This window comes from Ursus maritimus, unplaced genomic scaffold (genome assembly GCF_017311325.1).
Source record: "Ursus maritimus isolate PB19 unplaced genomic scaffold, ASM1731132v1 scaffold_19, whole genome shotgun sequence".
NCBI classification, from domain to species: domain Eukaryota; kingdom Metazoa; phylum Chordata; class Mammalia; order Carnivora; family Ursidae; genus Ursus; species Ursus maritimus.
The window spans coordinates 7707855-7727245 of NW_024424341.1; the positions used below are offsets into that span (position 1 = coordinate 7707855).

Genomic DNA, 19391 nt, shown 5'->3' on the forward strand with positions numbered 1-19391 from the left:
CATGGGACCTATGGGCCAGGAAGTTCCTGAGGCTTCTTTCCTCCTGACCAGGTACCACCCACACTGGGGGAGAGGGTGACAAACCACAAGGAAATCTGAGCTAGAGGTTGAAGAGGGATGTGCAAAAACCCCATGGAGGGAGAATTCTGAGCATCCATGCAGTCATACCCCCTCCTTTTGGTCTTACCAGTGGTAACAATGCTGATTGTCTACTGCGTGCCTGGCACTATTTTAAGTGTTTTACATGTATTCACTTAATTAAGCCTCACCAGAATCTTATGAAGTAGATATTATTATTACCCCCATTTTTCAGATGAGAAAACTGAGGCCCAGACCAAAAGTAATAAATAACGTGCTGAGAGCTGCACCGTGAATCATGGCTGAGCTGGGATACGAACCCAGGCAGTCTGGCTCTGGAGCCCACACTTCAGCTACGCTTCATCCTGAGGAACTTTCTCGGCTGCGTTATCAACATCTTGGTATGAGGGACAATTATGAGGCGCAGTGCTTCCCCAGATGAGGGGTGAGCTTGCGAGGGAATCCTTTCTCCAGGGATGTTAAATGTTGAGCCTCGTGACCGAGGAATGGAAATTACTATCGCCCATGCATCCTGGAGGTGGGCTCCTGAAGGCTCTGCCATTAGACAACCCTCCCCTCAGGGCTGTCCTGCTTCCTGCCTCCTCCTGAGCCTATTTCTCCAGGCTTTGCTGCCAAAAGGTATGTTAAAAAATTCCTCCTCTGCTTAAAATAGCCAATTTCTGTTTCTTACAGCCAAAGTGTCCCCATAGACACTTTCCAGAACTCCAGGTTGCGGCTCCAAGAAGAAGATTATGGACTTGGGCCTTTGATGCAGCTTTTCTTACACTTGGAAATTAAGCCAACATCCTAACAAAAACAGGGCAGCAGGGAGCTCTGAGCCTGTCACAGGGACAGCTGTAGGAGCTGGTGGAAGGTGGGCAGGGGCCCCCAAGACCAGGTCAAGAGGGCTGGGGCTGCACGGTCCGGAAAGTAGGGGTAAGGAAAGGAAGAAGCTGGGAGCTCCCACCTCGGGAGATAGGCCCAAGAACAGCAATAGGCAGGAAGGGACAGCAAGCAAGGTGGCTTTGGCAGTGTGAAGGGCCAAATTAAAATGACACGAGTCAGGCAGGCAGGCTCTCCAGCAGGGACAGATTAGACAAGGGCTCTGGTGACGCCGCCTTCATTATCAGCACGGACACCATGCAGAAACACCGTGGGCTGCGATGGGCTGTCACCATTAAGTGAAAGTGAAGGATGTGGTCACCAAACAGCCTCCCGGGCATCCTACGGAGAGGCAAACACATTCGCCAACACCGGCGCAGGCAGGACACCCCTTCTCCTGCGAAGCAAGCTGATGCTAATTACACTTCTCAAGTGATCTCTTCAGTACTACAGAAGTAACAACTATGTATAAGCGAATTTCATTAAGGGAAATTATAGGTAACGCTGGTCCCCAGTCACTGCTGCTTCAGCCTGAAGACCACACACAAAGGGAAAGAGGAGATGCTGATTCGGCAGACGTCTGTTCACTGTTTCCATACTTTAGCCCATGCAAGGTGTTGGGAGCAGGTGTTTGCAAACTGGGCTGCACATGGAAGTCACACAGGGCACTTGCGATCATGCAGCACCCGAGACGCTGGCTTGTAAATAATGCTGCTACAAGCGTAAGGCTGCACGGATCCTTCTGAATTAGTGTTCTTGCATTCTTTGGGTAAATACACAGTAATGCAATTACTCGATTGTAGGGTAATTCTGTTTTTAACTTTTTGAGACACCTCCATACTATTTTCCAGAGTGACTACACCAGTCTGCACTCCCATCAAGAGTGCACAAGGCTTCCCTTTTCTCCACATCCTTGCCAATACCTGTAGAATCTGCATTTTGACAAGATCCCCCAGATTAACTGAATGCAATAACCATTGGTAAGCCACAAGGAGCTTATGCTCCCTCCAGGGGGAAAAAAAGATATCTTTGTGATATAATTAAATAACATTGCCAGGGTACATGGGCAAAAATGGTCTTGGAAGCAATAACAATCACTACTATTTACTCTGCACTTACTATGTCCTTTGCCCCACTAAATCTTTCATAGGCATTACCTCCTTAATCCTAACAGAACTAAATATCATTGCTTATCTCATTTTAACAGAGAGGGAAACCAAGGCTCAGGGACATTAAGCCCCTTACTCAGTCACACAGTCAGTCAGGGAGCGGCCGGGGTGATAGACATCGACTATTTTTGCTCACCCCACATGCATTTCACCTTCTCTGGCACCAGCTGCCCCTGGACAGGCCTGCCTCTTCCCACCTCTGTCTCCAGCCTGGCTCTATACCTGGTCAGTTAGCTCGTTTTATTTCTCTGGTTAAAGAGACTGGTTCTGACAGTGCACCTGACTTAATTCAGTCTGATACTAATCGGCTCTGGATTTTTTTCTGGAGTTCTGGTGAAAAAGGGCTCTCTTCCTAATGGGGCAACCAGATAGATTGATGTGGGCCTGTGGGGCTGCTGGAAACATATTGCCCCATTTGGGGGCCTGGAAATGAATCCAGATGTGAAAAGAGGCAGATCTCTGGTGACATTATTTAGGGTGCCTGGACCAGCCACGCCTGAATTCAATCATCCTTGGACTTTTTTTTTTTTTTTTAAGTTATGGAAGCCAGTACATTATTGGGGGAAGGTGATACAAAGTGTGGTTTGAGTTGCGTTTCTAGAGTACTGATGAATCCAGTGACAAAGGCAGCCCTCAAAACTAGCTCTGCTTTATTCAAAGGCTATTTCCTTAACCAGTACCCCCTACTCTGCCCTGTAAAGGAGGCTGAAACCCGAAGGTCATGAAAATGTACTTGGTCCCCATGAGGAGTCCACATGGTGTGGGAGGGAGAGAATTAAAGCAAACAAGACAGACAGCCAAGCCCTTTACCCCAATTTCTTATCCTTCTCTGCACTATACTCTCTTTCAGCTGGGCTATGGGCAAGGCAGGCCCCCTGCCTGGGTTCCCCTATAGGACCTGTCCAGAACAGCCTGCCAGCACTCACTCTCCTCCTTCAGTCCCCACCTCAATGCCTGCCCTTCTTTGCTCCAAGCAGAGTTACAGTTCCGGGAGCAGCATCCAAGCTGCTTTTCACCCCTGCCCCAGACCAAGGTCCCTTTACTCCTCCTTCTCTTGTTTGTGCTTGTCTGTGGCAGAATAACATCAGTGGGAAAAATTCAATAATTCACAGCTCACTTCAGTTTTCCCTAGCTCGACTGCAAGGCTAGCTGAATTAAGCAATTTTATCAACAGATATTAACAAGCAAAAGTCTCATTCATTGGGCCTGTGGATGAGACCAAGGAATGGTGGAAGAGACCAATTCTCCAGCACCCACCATTGACTTCATGGCTTCCAGCATGCTATCCCTCTGGATGGATATGGCTTCTGGTAGGTGACATGTTTAATGGCTCCCTTGAGCTTCTAACCAAGGAGAAAATGGCTTTGCCCTGATGGAGCAGAAGCCCTGAGCTCTGGGAAATATGATTGGATGGCTGATTTGCCATTCAGTTGTTCATATATGAATCAAACCCCTACCACTCCAGCTTCCATTCCAAACTCTAAGGATAAGAACACCTAGGACAGATTAGGTGCCTGTTCCCAGGGAGGGAGAGACAGTATACAGGTAAATGAGCATTCTGGGGCCATGTAATGAAGCTCAACTGGTAAGAGAGGAAGTGGCTCAGTATTAGAGAGAGTTATCAGGGATGGCCAGCTGAGGCATGAAAGAGGAAAGAGCCATGCAAAACATAGGGATAGAAGAGTACTCCTTGCCCCCAAAAGATGAACTCGGACAAAAGTTCTGAGACAGGAGAGAGCTTGGCATACTGTAGGAACTCACAATGGAATGAGCTTCTCTGCAGTAGAGGAAAACAACAGAAGATGAGGTTGTAGGGGTCCCTAGGGACCAGATCACGGAAGCCTGGCAAGCCACTACAAGGAGTCACAGTGCATTGTGAAGACACTGGATGATTTCAAGCAGAGGATTCATGTGTTGTGGTTTGGTTTATGCTCGAGAAGCTCACTCTGGCTACTGAGAGGAGAGAGAATTAAAAGGGGCCAAAAGAAGATTTATATCACAGCTTCAAGAGCTAGTCACTGCATAGTTTTCCTGTGGGCTAACGCTTGAAGGTAGGATTTGGGGGATAATTTAAAGCCGGAAACTCAGAAGACCCCAACTACCATCCAGGGAATCTTGCATTTCATAGGCTTCCAGTTGGAATGGGACCCTAGAGGTCATCTAGTCGCACTCCTGGGGGAACAGACTGGCTTCTGCCCTCAGCCTGGACCCCAGCTTCTCATGGAAGAGACAGGGACACATTTAGGCTATCAAAGAAAACAGCTGCCAACTTTACAGCCTCAAGGAGCACCACTGTCACTCGGATTGATGCAGGAGATTATTTCGACCCACATGCTGGCGAACCTGCCAAGCAAGTTCCCACTTGGCCAGCATCCGAGAGCCCAGAGGAGAAGGAAGGAAAAGCACCAGACACTCAGATGCCACGTGAAGGATGAGCTGCGAGCCCGCACCCACAGCTCAATTGGTATTGCTAACATGCCCTCTCCCTCTGCATCTTCAGAATAAGTAAATAATCCATCTACCTGAAATGAACTCCTTCAAAAAGAGAGAAAGAGGGAGAGAGAGAGAGAGCATTTGGAACATTGCTGAGGCCTAAATTGACCAACTTTGATCAAGATGAGTTAGTAAAATAGCAGGCCCCACATCAGCTGCGTATTTGGATCTGCTCAGTCATTATAAAACCATCTGAACTTCTCAGCAGAAGTACACATTGGGGAGTTTATTTTTGAGTCTCTCAGAATACAAAGGAGAGTCTATCCAATACCAGATCTGGGCAGAGCACACAGCTTCCTTTTAAATGAGGAGAATGAGATGCCCAGTTGCCTCTCCTTTGTTAGTAATTCCTTCTTCCCTCTTTGAAAGTTTCCCTGAAAGTAGGCAGTAATTTCTGATGATGGAAGAAAAGGCTCTTGGAGCCTCACCTGAGTAAGCAGGTTGCTGCTGGCTCGCAGAGCATTCTAGAGAACTCTTTGTTGGGCTGAACTCCCAGCTGGACCCTGGGTCTGAGGAAGGTGGAGAATTTGCAGAATCCTTGATTTTCTTCAGAGGAAACCAACTGAGCCCACTCCACCTCCATGGTCTGCAGCAGAACGCAAAGCTGTGAGGGGATTTCAGAGGTCATTCTGCTTTCAGCTAGAACAAAAACCCAGAGAACCCATGGCTAGCCACAAACCAGGGTCTGCTGGGGACATACCAGCTCCGTCATTGGTAAGGCATCATGTAGCTACTGTCGACACCTTGCCACTATTCTGGCTCCATTGAAAAACCTTCTGGGCTTTACCACCATTGTCACCATAATCAAGGGCTTCAACTCCAGCCATTTCCAGAGACCTCATGGCTTGATCCTGGATTAAACAACCAATCAACCAATACTGAATCATATCATTAGGTGTTGGAAGAAAGGGAAGGTATTACTGCCCTATAACGAAAATAAAATATGGCTCCTGCCCTCTAAAGCCCATGCTGGGGGTGGGATAGGGCAACAGCATCAAGGACAACTTGTGCTGTAAGGTTAACTCCAGACAACAGGTACAATTCCATTCCATTCTGGAATAAACGTGGCTGTCCGGGGTGATGGTGGAGATTTAGAAAGGCGTACCATGCCAAGCCTGCACTTCAGGATCAGTCCAAGGAGTCTCATTGCCAGAGTACTGTGATTCCTCATCCATCCATCCATCCATCCATCCATCCATCCATCCATCCGTTCAAGAAACACTTCATGCTGACCCTATTCCAGACACTGTGTTAGGCCCTGAGGATGTCATTGTACATTAGGCCAATAACAAGGTAAATACCTTTGCGGAGTTCATGGTCTGGGGAATCAGGCAGATAGACTCAGGATGCAACCAACAATCCCTCCCATTGTCTGCCCACCCATTCATGTGTTCACTCACCCTTCATTCAAGGAACACTTACAGAGCATCTACCAGCCCTGACACTGTGCCAGGCACTAGGCGCTCTGTGGGGAGCAGCAGATGAGGGCTCATCCTTATGGAGTTCAGTGCCCAGCAGAGTTGTGCTCAGGGTGTCACCTGAATAGGAGAGTTCAGGTGGTCAGCAGAGAGCGAGGCCCTGATGTGTGGGGGTCAGAGACAACCGGGCAGACGTGCAGAGGAGGTGGATGGAGCTCAAATGAAGCCTTGAAGGTCAGGCAGGGGTCAATCCCTTCAGTTGCTGGTCCTTCCCCTGCACCTCTTCCCTGACCTCTTCAGAGTTTAGCAAGATGAACAAAGACCTCCCTAGGCTCTGGGCTGTGACCACACAACCGGAAATCCTTTCTTTGTAATCATGAAATTCTCCTTGTTAATTTCAGCTACATTGTATCTCCTTGCTGCTGCCTGAAGTATGTTCCCAGTTAAAAGTGTTTTCCCAGTCAGAAGACCTAGCAACAAATTCAAACGCCACCTACATCTAATCTTGGCCTCTTCCTCGCTGTCCCTACTTGCTGCTATTCCAGGGTCAAAGCTGGGACTTCTTGGGGACAGGCTGAGCTCAGAGTAAAATGGGAGAGGCGAGAGCAAGCACACGTGCCCGGGAAGGTTTTTCTGTCAGCACAGGGTCTGAAAGCACTTCCATGTCAGCATTTTCCTGCCACTGCTGGGGGGCTAGAGGACTGGAGGATCTGGGAAGTTCCCTTGAAGGACAGTTTCACTGGTTGGGTCCATGTCCTGCAATCACAACAGGCACAGTTTGGTTTCATTCATCATCACAGACACGTGTTCTGTGCCAGGCATCATGGGAGGCACTGTGCCAAGCAGGAGGCACTGGGCCAAGCAAGATGAACAGGATGCGGTACCCACCATAGAGGGGCTCACCCCCTCAAGGGACACAGACATGGAAACAGGGCTCATGCAGAAAGGGGGGGTAACATTCAGGCATGCAACCAGAGAATATTCATCCATAGTGGCCAATGCAAATACATGAGCAACAGGGATGGGGGTGAAAGACACTTAGGGAATACAGGTGTCTGTTCTCATTATTGACTGGGGGGGGGGCAGGTGTGCAGGGAAAAGAAAGGTCGTAGGATCCTAATTCTACCGTTCACTTGCTCTGTGTCCCTCTTCCTATCTGGTTTTAGTTTTATCATTTATTTGATAAATACGCAGATGTTCCCCTATGTCCTGCTTCTGTGATAGGGTGATGCCCCAGGTGTCCACTGCTCCTCACTGTTACTACCACTTATTCCGGACCTGCTATGGGTAGGGCTATGGCAGCGCTGAGCATTTTTATGCCTTTTAACATAGTTTTCTCAACCACCCTGTTGTGCAGGCATTACTATCCCCATTTGAAATATGAGCAAACTGAGGCTCAGAGTGTGGATGGATCTTCAATGAGGAGCTCTGTGCAAAGAGATCAAGAGACCTTTGTAATCGCCCCTGGGAAACCTTTTCCTCCGAATTAAATTGGCTCAAAGGGAGGTGTACCTGCGCTTTCCCTCCAGGCTTGACCTCCCAGTTCCAGGGCACTGCTGGCCTCCCGCAGAGTCAGAGTCGGTAATAGGTTTCAGTTTTGTTTGAAAGCCAGTGGGGGTGACAAGGGCTGGGCCAAGCGCAGGCCTGGAGTTACAAGGCTGGATGGGGCGAGGCGGAAGGCTTAGACCCACCGACGGGTTTATCCGAAAAGATGTCTCGGAGCAAACCTTGGACATCTAGCCCACCCCTCACTTGGGAGTTGAGGGAAAACGTTCAGACAGGGAGGTGGGGGGGGGGGGCGGGTGGCGAGGAGAGCAGTTTCGGTTCGCACATCAAGCCAGGGGCAGAGTACTCTCATCCTCCACTTGGTTCGCAGGGCCCAAGACCCCGTCTGAGACATCAGGACCCCTCCTGGGACCCGCGGGAGCGTCCGGCCCCTTCGCTCCGCGCCCCCCGCCCCGTCAAGGCACAATTAAAGAGTGGGGTGACGTTCCCTCTCCAACTGGGTAATTATGTTCTCATTAGGAGCCGGCCACCCGGGGTTGGAACTTTAGCGCTCCAGCGCAGCCCCAGGGGCCCGCTCCCAGCTCTGGGGACCGTGGAAGCCGTGTCGGGGGAGTGAGCGAGCTAGGGAGACCGCGCAGGACCTAGCGGAGCCCGGCGCGGCTCCAGACAGCGCGCGCTAGTGACCCCGGCTTCTCGCCAGCGATCCAGCGCTGGCCCGGAGGCTCCCAGAGGCACAAGGCGCAGCCTGGAAAACCCGGGCCTGGAAGTCAGGTCTGGGCTCGTTGGGTCCGAGAAACCTCCCTGAGATCCCCCACCCCCACCCCGCACCAGAACCCTAACGCGGCCGCAGCCCGCAGGAAATTGGGGTTGGGAGCTGGGGGGAGGGAGGTAAGAGAGACCACACTGCAAAGAGGGAGGCCAGGAAGGAGTAATCACTCGGCTTCTCCGGGGTGAGGAAGGCGTCCAAAAAGCGGGAGAGGAGGAAGTAACCAAGGTGACCTGGGCAGGGGAGGAGTCTTTGAGACTTTTGAGAGGGAGGCTGAATGAGGGGGTGGTCCCGGAACCCCTACAGGCTCTATTCTGATCAGGTTTAAAAGAGATGAAAGAGGAGGCAGGGCTGAGATCTGAAAGGGCCTAGAGGGTTTTAAGCATTAAAGGGAACCACGGGGAGGTGTGGGTTTTAGGATGGGCCCCCTCCCTAGCCTCTGGTTGGGGGCAGGGATGTAGTTTCTGCTGAGCCACTGGCCTTTTTTTTTCCTCTATCCCTCTCAGTCCCCAACACACCAGTTAGGAATATCTGGTTCCCTCTCAGCTGGAACACAATTTTCAGATGAAGGTTGAGTCACCTGCCTCTGGCACAGGTAACGATCACCCCCACCTCTATCCCAGAGGTGAGGGAGGCGGCTCAACTGACAAGTGCCTGGCCCCAGTGAGGCGTCTAACACCAACTCCAGGTCCCTGGGGAGAGCTGTCCACATCTCCACCCAGACTAATGGGAAGCTCAGGCCTGAGATAAGGGCAATTTGGGGGAGGGGGGAGTGGAGAACCCCACATTTCCCCTGGGGCCTCTGGGGCAGGACTGCCTGTTTAGCACTTCAGAGAGCTTGCTGGAGTGGGTACCACTATCCCCTGAACCCACTGCCTAGCGAGCGGGAGGCAGGCCCAGGCCCAGGCCCAGATATCTCCCTTGCTAACCAGGGCCAAACAAGGGTTGGGAGAGCAAGAAGGGGGAAGTGAACCTTGGAAAAGCAGCTACAGAACGGCTTCCCAGAGGAAGCAGGTTCTTACCTGAACTGCTTAGATCCCTGAAAAACAAGATTTTGAAAAGTAGTGGAGAGAAGGGTGCTTCCGATTGAAGCAAAGAAACAGCAGGTGCAGAGGCATGAAGACAGGAGTGGGAGACGGGCTCATCAAATGGCAGAGGGAAGGGATCAGCAGGTGGAGGAAGCAGCGACTGGAGCCAGTCTGAGAAGGATCTCTCATGCCAAAATCAGACCTCTGGGAAGCCAGGGGCCCTCCCTTAGCTGGAGCCAGGACAGAATCAAAGGATAACTTCCCCCTCTCTGTCCCACTTGGGGCCCACTTAGTCCCTTCTGGTTCACTTTCCAGGCTTCAGAGCCAGGGCTCCGGGTGAGCCTGAGTTCCTGGATAGGTAGGCTCCCTCTTTGCCTCCACCCCAGCATCAGGCCTAGCATTCAGGAGACTGCCCCCAGGAGCCAGATCAGTGCAGGTGACAGCCAGGGCTCATTAAACCCCGGCCAAAGAACTGCAGGCCCATGTTCAAGTTAACAGAGGACTGCTGGAATCTCAGAGCAGGTGGGACTTGGAGATTTTTAAATTCCTCTTTGTCTTTATATAGTTGGGCAAACTGAGGCCAGCGGAGGGACTTGCCCAGTCACCCAGCTGGAGCACAGCCTGGTGATCCCAAAGCCTGGACAGACATCCTGGACACATTGGTGGTACCCTCCCCAGGAAGAGGGGTGACCACCCACCCACAGCGAGCAAGCTGTTAGCACATTAGGGGCGCTGCTTCCTTGGGTCGTGACTACCCAACCGGCACCACCGGCGGCGAGCCCTCATCCCAGGCGAGAGGAGAATACCAGGTGCACCGTGGGTGCGCGCCTGGCGGGCTGGCTGTTCCGGGACATAGCGGTTGGGTCGAGTTAGTTCCGCCAAAGGCTCCCGTTGTTCTTGATCTCTCCCTCCCAACCGGAAGAATGCGGAGATAGCATTTTTTCAAGTGTTCCTTTTTTAAAAAGAATAGCTTTTCTTCTTAAACCTCTCCACACTTCCCTGGGGACTGACTATGAGGGAGAGAATTGTGGGACAGGAAGAGAAAAGCACTCCTCACTCTTGAAGTCCCTACCTATCCGCCGCGGGACCCTGGGCCGCTGGGGCTTCCGAGCGCGCCCTTAGTGATACTGGCCCCTAGGATTGAGCGCGGAGGAGGAACAGGTCCCGCGATTCAAGGAAGGCCGCTTGTTCGGTTAATTTCAATCAGAGGAGCTGCAGGAATTACGAGAAACGTTGCTTATTGTGCTATTATTACCCTCTTCTCTCCACCCCCCAGGAACCAATTAAATTCACCCCTGAATCGCGGCTAGGAAAAAACTTCTAAAAGGACCAAAGCCAGAGGTGCCCATCCAGGCCCAGACTTTGCCCCAGGCCCCATGACAGCCCCTTCATGGACCCCGACCTCCCCGCTGCTGAAACGACTGGGCCAGACTTCCAGACTTAAAACGAAGTCGTTTATTTCAATTTTGCTTTCACATTATGTTCCGATACAATCAAAACTCCTGGACGAACCTCTTGAATAGAAGTCCTGCGTTGAGCGCAATCCCGGGTCCTGGGAGCCCCGGGAATACGGCGGGCGGACTCGGGACTCAGAGGCGCTGGTATAAAACAACGCTGCTTCGGGAACTGTGGGGCGGACGGTTGGGGAAATCCGGGGGCACAGGCGTGGGAATCGTGCCGGCTCCTCGAACTGGGATTCTTCCTGATGCATTTGGACTTCGAAAAATCCAAACTTCGCTTCCAGGCCGGTAGTGGCGCCGGGCCTACCAAGATTTCGGCCAAAGCAGGGAGCACAGGCGAATGCGGGGCTGGCTCTAGGCCTGGCGCAAAAAGGAGCGCAGGCCGGCTTTGCAAGGATGAGCCCCGGCCTTTCTCAGGTTGTCTTATCACCAAGTCGTCGACTTCCCGCGCCTCTGAGCCTCGCCCTTCCACAGCCCGCCCCCAAACCTTGCCGCTGGGGAAGATGCGGAGTTTAGAAAGCTGTTCCAGAAAAATAAAAGTCCCACTTCAACTTTATTGGGTTAAAGCAAAATTAAATCTTGGCTATTCACACGTATGTTACAGAGGATGAGGAAGCGTCCGGAAGAACCTCCTGGCATTTAGTGGAGCCACAGAACACGAGGGCATTGACAAGCATCAAGACATCAAGCAGCCTTAGATTTCACGATCACTCCGAATAGGACATAGAAATACGGAAATACAGCCAGTTTCCACTGGGAAGAGTTCTTTGAATACAAATGATATATATTTATATATATATTTTTGAACCAGTCACCCCTAAGGTGAGTCCTTTCTCTGGTAACGAGCAGCGGGAGGACACAACGTATCTTCAGCTAATTAACTCTTGAGCGGTGTTTTAAGAGCAATACTCGCCAAATTAAAACTACCTCCCTCATTCAAAACAAAACAAAAACCAAACAAAAACCTTATCCCCTCTCCAAACTAAAAAGAGGGGAGGGGCATATTAGATGTCAGCAGGTGGAAAGATTCAGAGGGATCTGAGTTAGATATTTCACATTATACAGTGAAATACAAAGTTTCTTTCGTATAAATTGTAGGGAATAGGAACATGGGGGTAGAAACAATGACAAGGCAGTCTCTCTTGATTACTTCAACCGGAATGGGGGAGACGAGTTTATTTTTGGAAATGGGAGTGCGCAGAGCTAAGCGGAATTTACTCCTCCTAATGAGGAAACGGACAGAGTGGTCCGACCGCCGGCGCGCACCTTTTACCCGGATACAGCTGGGGAACATGTAGGAAGTTTCAAGTCGTGCCGCTTTCTCGTCCTCTAGATTTCAGCCTCTTTCTCATCCCCCCTCCTGCCTTCCTCCTGCCTTCGCCCTCTCCCCGCCTCCATTCCGGCGATGAGCCAGTCAGAGGGGAAACACCAGGAATCCGGAGAAGGTCGAGTACTTCCAGCCCCCCATCAAGTTCCCCCGCTCCAGCTTGAGGTATGCTCGGTCGCCTTTCTCCATCTGGATTAGAACTCCATTGCTGGCGGCCTCCCGGGTCACGTCCTGGTCACCAGCAAAGGCTGAAATCACCGGCCACCCGTTTAACATGAGGCTCACCTAGGAAAGAGAAAGGCCTGCGTCAGAGGAGCAACCTAGGCGGGTCCCGAAGCGGCGGTAAAGACGCGAACCTTCGCCACTTGGCTAACAGCCATAAAGGCCTGGGAACATGGTGGAAGGGGTGGGCGTAGAAAAAGGGGCTTTGCAGCTTACTGCTGAGGGTTGAATGGGACGAAAGACAGCCAAACTGGGTGACAGGAAGGGCCTGCCCCCCAAGAGTCACTTTCATTCCTTGAGCGTGCCAAGCAAATCCCGACTGCGCTCTTTTATCCAGTTTAATGAACCCGTAGGTGGCTCAGGTGCCCTGAGACTTTCGCGCCCCCCCCCCCGCACCCCCATTCAAAGAGAAACTCAGGCAACTGGAGTTTCCGGGAGAACAAACAAAACCAATGAAAACCCTAGTTCCTCCTGGCCCTAGCTGCCTGGATACACTGGAGACACAGTGGAGAAGCCGGGCAAGGGTTCTGGCGGGTGAGAAATTCCGCCAGGGCTGCACTCTGTGCTTCATCCCCAAACCCAGACTCAATTCCTATCCCAGATCCAACCCCGCCGCCACCACCTCCTTTTGCCCTTGCCGTGGCATCGGCAGCCAAAGGCCCAGTGCCCTCTCCCCAGCTGTGCATCCGGCCTTCTGTCTCTGCCCAATGGAAACCTGGACACCTTCGGGAACCTGGAGAGCCGGTGAGTGCTGGCTGGAGCACGGTTGGAGCCCGCAGGGAGTAGCACTACACTCCCTCCCTTCTTTCTCCACCCTTCAAACTGCTTGGGGTCGGCGCTGGTAGTTCAAAAACCCAGAGTCCGTCCCCAGAGGGATGCCAGGAGTCCCCCTGAGCTTGGTGCTGAAGGCACGCACACAGGAGTCCAGGAGTCCGAGCTGGGACAGGGGATGGGGATCCTGTCTGTGGTGCTGAAGGTGAAGGTCCCAGGGAACTGTCTCTGATGCTAACCAGCAACCGCTATGGGAAATCCCTGCAGTCCCGTCGGAAAGGGGGAGGACCTCTTTGGAGGGGCCCAGAAGGTGAAGGCAGGAAACTCTGTGTGGGAAGGGGGCTAGGTTCCAAGAGCCCGCGAAAGAAGCAAGAGACAGTCCAAGCCACAGAACTGTGAGCCCCTGCTACTCGTCCACCCAAGCAACCCCGGACACACGCAGCTGCCGGTTCTATCGCCCACTCTCATACGGCCCGCTCTCTCTTACAGCTAATAGCCCCCTACCGGGCCGGGGCCTGACCCTGAGGCGGTGGCTGACCTGAATGGTCTGTCTGTTGTAGACTTTAACCACGTGGAAGTTAAAACTGTAGATCCCTTTGCGCGGGGCGATGAAAGTGCTGCGTTCTGAATCAAAGTTGTTCCCGATGTTCACTAGTACCTATAAGGAGACGGGAACGAAGGGGAGTAGACAAGAGTCAGTCCCGAACTCCTGTCCCCGAGCCTCTGCAGAGCCTAGGAGTGGATCGAACATCAACCTTCCACCTCTCCCCCGCCCCGCAAACCAATCTGCATGGAGCACTCACCTGGTCAAAGTAGATGATCATAGTGCGATTACTCATCTCGGACGGCTCGTGGTTGGTGCTTCTGATGGCAGAGAAAGCCACCTTGGCGCTGCCAGAGCGTACAGAGATGCCCAGAGCTGTGCCCGTGGGATCGGACGTTGGGTTGGAGTCGCACACCACCAGGCACTTGCCTTCCAGCACGATGGGCTCCGTCTCATTCTGCCCGCGGGCCGGGCCCGCCAGCCACGCCGCCCCCAGCAGCAGCAGCTCCACGACACCCAGCATCGCGACGCCGGCGCCCACCCCGCCCCCCACCCCGGGGGCTGCTTGCGCCAGCCGCCCCCCCCGCCCCAGCCCCACTCCGAAGCCCCCTCCTCAGCTCCGTGTGCAGCTTCACAGACGCCTCTCCGGACACTACTGCTCTTCCTTGCACTCCCAGGCAAGCGTGCCCCCCGCGCGATGCTCCCGGAGCCCCGCCCGGGCCTCAGGGGTGCCGCGGCTGCCCAGCCGCACTTGGATGCATAGCCGCTGCCTCTCGGTCCCCGCTGCTTCCGCCGCCTCCTGCTCACACCCGCCACCGCCGCCGCTGCCGCCGCTCTGAATTATTGATGCAGCCGGCGCTGCAGCCGGAGCGGGCGGAGAGCGCGCGCCGGGCACAAAGGCGCGGACCGCCGCCTGGCCCCGCCCCCGCTGCCTCCTAGCCCGCCTCCCTCCACAGCTCCGCCCCCGCACCGGCCTAGACTCCGCCTCCCAACCAATCCTAACGCGCCGCGCTCCCCGCTGAGCCAATGGCGGCGTTGTCCGCGCGCGGCCACCTGACCCAGGGCGCCGTTGTTATTAGGCGCGGCGAGGCGGGAGGCGCGCGGCAGCGGGGTTGGGCTCTGGCCGGGAGTCGACTGAAGGAGCGAGGACCGGGAGCGCGCACGCGCGCGCCCGTGCCCGGAGTGTCTGCCGCGGCCGCTCGCTCTTTCTCCTCATGCCAGCGTCTTATTCAGCCCCCTCAGCCCTTCCGCCCGCCTCCAATCGCCGGCCTGCAGGTAGGAGGCGGCGCGCGCGCCCAGGGTCGGGAATAGAATCAGGGGCGCGTGAGGCGCCCGGGTGTGGGCGCGCGGGGTGGGAGGGGAGCGCCCCCCAGCGGGCGCAGGCGCGAGGGGCAGCCGGCGCGCGGGTGAGCTTGGGCGGGCGAGCTGGCCGGGCGGCCGGGCTGCAGGGCGCGTGCGTGCGCGGCGGGACGGGGCGGGGCGTGCGCGGTGGCCTCCAGGGGCGGTGCAGGTGTCACTGTCCGGAGCCGGCTTGCGGGATTCCAGGCCAGTCTCAGCACCCGCTTCCCCAGCCCGCGGCCACCGCGATGGAGTTCCCCCAGCCGCCCTCGCCCACCTCTCGAACCCCCTTGTCTGCGTGCCGCGGAGTCCCATCGAGTGTGCACTCCTTCCTTCTTTCGTTCATTTATTCGGAATAGATCTTTGAACGCGTACGAAGTGCCAGGCACTGGGCGGGGCTCTGAGGATGCCGTGGTGAGCCAAAGCAGACGAGGCCTGCCTTCGTGCCTCTTACAGTCCTGCACACCAGGCAGTGACAAGTACAGTGGCATCGCACGCAGTTTCATTTACCTGATCGCATTTTCTCTTTTGCACTTACAGTTTAATATTGCATCCGTATTTTTTATGTACTGTGCACCTTTACTTCTTGTTTTATCCACGTGTGTCTGCGCGTCAGCGTTGAGGGTAGACGCCGAATCTTGTGATTTATGGGCGATTTTTCAAGAGTAATTTTGACCCTAGAAGAATTTTTCCTCACGCATTGACTTAGAACTTTACACACACACGTAATCACAAACGGGGAAGCAAAAATACAGTTTCCCCAAGGGGCAGGCAGAGGGGAGCTGCGGAGAGGGTGGGAGGAAGGGCTCGTTCCAGTCCGAGGAGCCGGCAGGCGGAGACCTGAAGGATGAACGCAGGCAGTTAACCCTGCGGAAGCAGAAGGATGAGCGGACCTCTCGGTCACGTCCAGAGCAGAAGCGCGAGCTCCGGACCACAAGCTGAGGCGGGTCGGGATGGGGATGCTGGCCACTGGGGCACCTAGCGCTGCGGTCACCCCTGGGCGACCTTGAACCTGCGTGTTCAGTGAATCCGGAGCCGCAGGCGGCGGCCCGGCTCAAGCCGGGAGATCTGGCAAGATCTGGGGGCGCGGACTGATTGCACTTCCTTTCAGCTTCAGGGTTTGCAGCCAGTGGGGTCTGCGCCCCCAGGATACGCGCTCCCTCACGCGGGGAAACCTGTCTCGGAATTGCCAGTAGCCACGCCTTTCATCTTCTCAGCCTCCCTTTGTTTCTTTGAGACTTTGATGGCTGTCTAAAGAATTACCTGGAGGGAACCCCATCTCGGACACCCGCCCTGTTTGGAGGCCTGCTGGGGCCACTGGGCTTGCCAGGAGAAAGGGCAAGGGAGGGGAAAGAGGCAACAATTTTACTTTAAAATGACACAAAATTATTTTTTTACTCCAATCTTTTTGAGACATCCCCAGAAAGCGTTGCCAGCTGCAATTACACAAACGTGAGAACATGAACTAATTTAAGAGGTGAGGGCTGAATAATGGGACTGCATCCAGTCTAGCGGCCATACTCCAGTCCCTGGAGAAGCACCCACCCAGAACCAATGGTATACTCTACAGTCAGTCATTTCACGAGTATTTCCTGAGGACCGGCCCTGTCTGGGAAAGCCTCTTTTCATGGAGCTCACAAGCAGGACTGAGATTACCGGGAGGGGGGGCGTTGGTTGCCAGCTCCTTGTTCCTCTTCTCTTCATGGCGAGGCCGTAGCAGGGCAGTGCCCAAGCCTGAACTGCCACCTACATGCCAGTGATGCTCCATCTTGCATCTCCTATCTCAGCCTCTCTGCAGCCCAGGCCTGTCATCCTGAGGGCCTGCTGGACCTTTTTGCTTATATACCCTACGGGCATGTTTACCTAACCCATACCTTGTCTCCTTTCTTGCCTCCCAAACTCTGCCCCTTCCTTCTTCTCCTGTTCCAGTGACAACAGCTGCACCCACCTGGGACCCCCACATCTAATTTGACTCCATCTCTGTCCTATTGTTTGAACCATTCTCATTGGGCTACCTATTTGGCATTCATTTGTCTGACCTGGGCTATTTCAAGAGCCTCCTAATTTATCATTGAGGGATTAGGGCAACAATTGCATCCTGGCTCTGCTACATACTGTTTATCTTCCATTTGATGAATATGTATTGAATGCCTTGAGATATGTAACCGCCACTTTTTTTCCCATATAAGTGAGATTTCTGTGGTCACCAGATTTCCCTCCTCCATCCTCTTCCACATAGTATGTGTTCGAAAAATAATGAATATTAATTTAATATTAATAGATATTTGCTTTCCTGAGTTGTGAGGATTAAATGAGATAATATATATAGGGAGGAAAATCCATTAGAAACCTCAAAAGCAGTCATTTTATTTTTAGTGTTGTCTCATTTTAGACTCAGGATTCTTTTAGCTACAAGGGAGGAAGCAGGTTCGAACTGGCTTCAGTATGAAGGACTTTATCTGGTTAATGCAAAAAACCTACGAGGGCGTCTTGCCAGTGGAAACATGGCTGGATCTACCAGTCAAGGTTATCAAGATCCGTTTTCTGGTTTGGGCTTCATTTTTAGACAAGTTGTTTCCTAATGATAGCCCTTGGGTGCTACTACCAACTTAGTCCTAGCAAGAAAGAAAGACGACTTCTCAAAAGTCTCAGGGCTCTTCTTATAGGGGCAGTCTGAGTCGCTTGCCCCTTTCTGAACATAGAGAAGGGACTGTTCTCCTGAGTAAGCTTGGATTCAGGTGTCTTCCTCTGAAAAAGCATCTGGTGTTAGCTGCACACTGTCTAGACTAGGGGGGTTCTCCAAAGGAAAATTGCAGAAGGGATACTGGGGCAGGCAGAAACAACCCATGTCTATTTTAGTCTCTCTCCAAGGGTCAGCTGCAATATATTTCACCCAAAAACATCAGTGATGAAGACTGATACAGTAGCCAAAACAATAGATGTGTTTGTCTTCTTTCTTTTGGATCTTCAAGACGTCAGCTAAACATGAAATTAGATGCTATCAACCATGACGTTACTTAAGGGTTAGCTTTGAAGGCTGGATGCACTTTGAATGGTAGAGCCAGATAAGTGTAAATAATTAAGTAATTGTCAACACTCTATTCTGAAAGGTTATTTTGATAACATTATGTTGGAATTGACTTTTTTAATTCATTTTTTAGGCTCCTGAAAAGATAAAAATTTCATTTCTTTGTGGATAGGCACCTAAAATTCTTCATCATTTATCAATTAATAAAAACAAATGGAAATTTGAGAGAAAAAGTCCAAAAAATAAAAAAGATTGAGTTAGGTCATATTGAAATTTAAGACTATAGGGTTTAACCTGCACTCTTCAGGTATTGAAATATTGGTAAAGTATCATAAAACCATCAATCTGAAGCTTTTAAAGTAATATAGAGATTTAGGCAACTACGAGATTGCAAATAATGAGTGTATACTGTTGCTGTTATATCCTTTACCTGCTGCTTTGAATTCAGCCTTCTGTTTCAGTGAGGTAAAAGGCTTATTACCCTTCACTGCATTCTGAATTTCCCACCACAGTGCATTTTGAGAAATGAATATAACAGCTATTTTGATCCCACCCACTCCACACCCTGGAAAAAAAACAATCCCCTATTGTTGGAAATAAGGGAACATTTTCAGGAAAGGGGGAATATTTTGTCATAGGATGTGCAATGAACTCGTCCTTTTATTAAATCAAAATGGATTCTCTAGTGTTTATATACATCGAACGGCATTTTATTTCTTGGTCCTGTGGTTCAAAGGCCCAAAGAGTATAATTCCCTAGTATTTCGTTGATTTGCCTATAAAGCAGAAGAGAAGAGCTAGTTTGTTCTGAAGTGCTAAGTTTAGGATTTCAAGGGTCAAGGTCATTTCAAATTAAAGCTTGGACCTATACTATAAAATATGAAAATGATTCTAAGTTGTACAAAGTATGAAATAGGATTTAAAATGTCAGCAAAGTCTGTCTTACTGGGTATGTCTCTTTTTTGTTTGTTTATTTGTTTTTGCCTACTCAGATCCATTTTAAATGCAATATTTTTGCCATTTAAGTTTTAAAAGTTACATTACAAAATAAACTATAATTGGACACTTATTAAATGCAGGATTACTTTTTAATGAAGGCCAGTTTTGTGGTGCCATTTTAATTCTTTTAAAAAATACTTGGATCTTAAAAAAATCAAAGAATATATTCAAAATACCTTTAGCTCTTATGTTAATACCAGATTATGCATTTTCTAGCCTCTGTTCAGAAAGAGAGACTATGTATCTTCTAAATTGAGAGATACTGGCACCATTTTTTAAAAGATTTTATTTATTTATTCGACAGAGATAGAGACAGCCAGCGAGAGAGGGAACACAAGCAGGGGGAGTGGGAGAGGAAGAAGC

The 19391-nt window shown here is 51.7% G+C and overlaps 1 protein-coding gene across 1 annotated transcript; it reads right to left on the bottom strand.

Moving 5' to 3' along the window:
- Positions 1-12214: 12214 nt before the first annotated feature.
- On the bottom strand, positions 12215-14187 carry CBLN1 (cerebellin 1 precursor). The gene is made up of 3 exons (XM_008702774.2): positions 13924-14187; positions 13659-13778; positions 12215-12412 (listed from the first exon to the last, which is right to left on the bottom strand). The coding sequence occupies exons 1-3, from the start codon at positions 14185-14187 to the stop codon at positions 12215-12217; spliced, it is 582 nt and encodes a 193-aa protein (XP_008700996.2).
- Between the last annotated feature and the right edge of the window lie 5204 nt (positions 14188-19391).

What these genes read in the sequence shown, in the direction of transcription:
- CBLN1 (XM_008702774.2), bottom strand. Translation starts at nt 14,187, where the DNA reads ATGCTGGGTGTCGTGGAGCTGCTGCTGCTGGGGGCGGCGTGGCTGGCG. An exon ending in TGATCATCTACTTTGACCAG is followed by an intron (nt 13,779 to 13,923) that starts GTGAGTGCTCCA and finishes GTCTCCTTATAG; the next exon opens with GTACTAGTGAACATCGGGAA. An exon ending in ACAACAGACAGACCATTCAG is followed by an intron (nt 12,413 to 13,658) that starts GTCAGCCACCGC and finishes TCTCTTTCCTAG; the next exon opens with GTGAGCCTCATGTTAAACGG.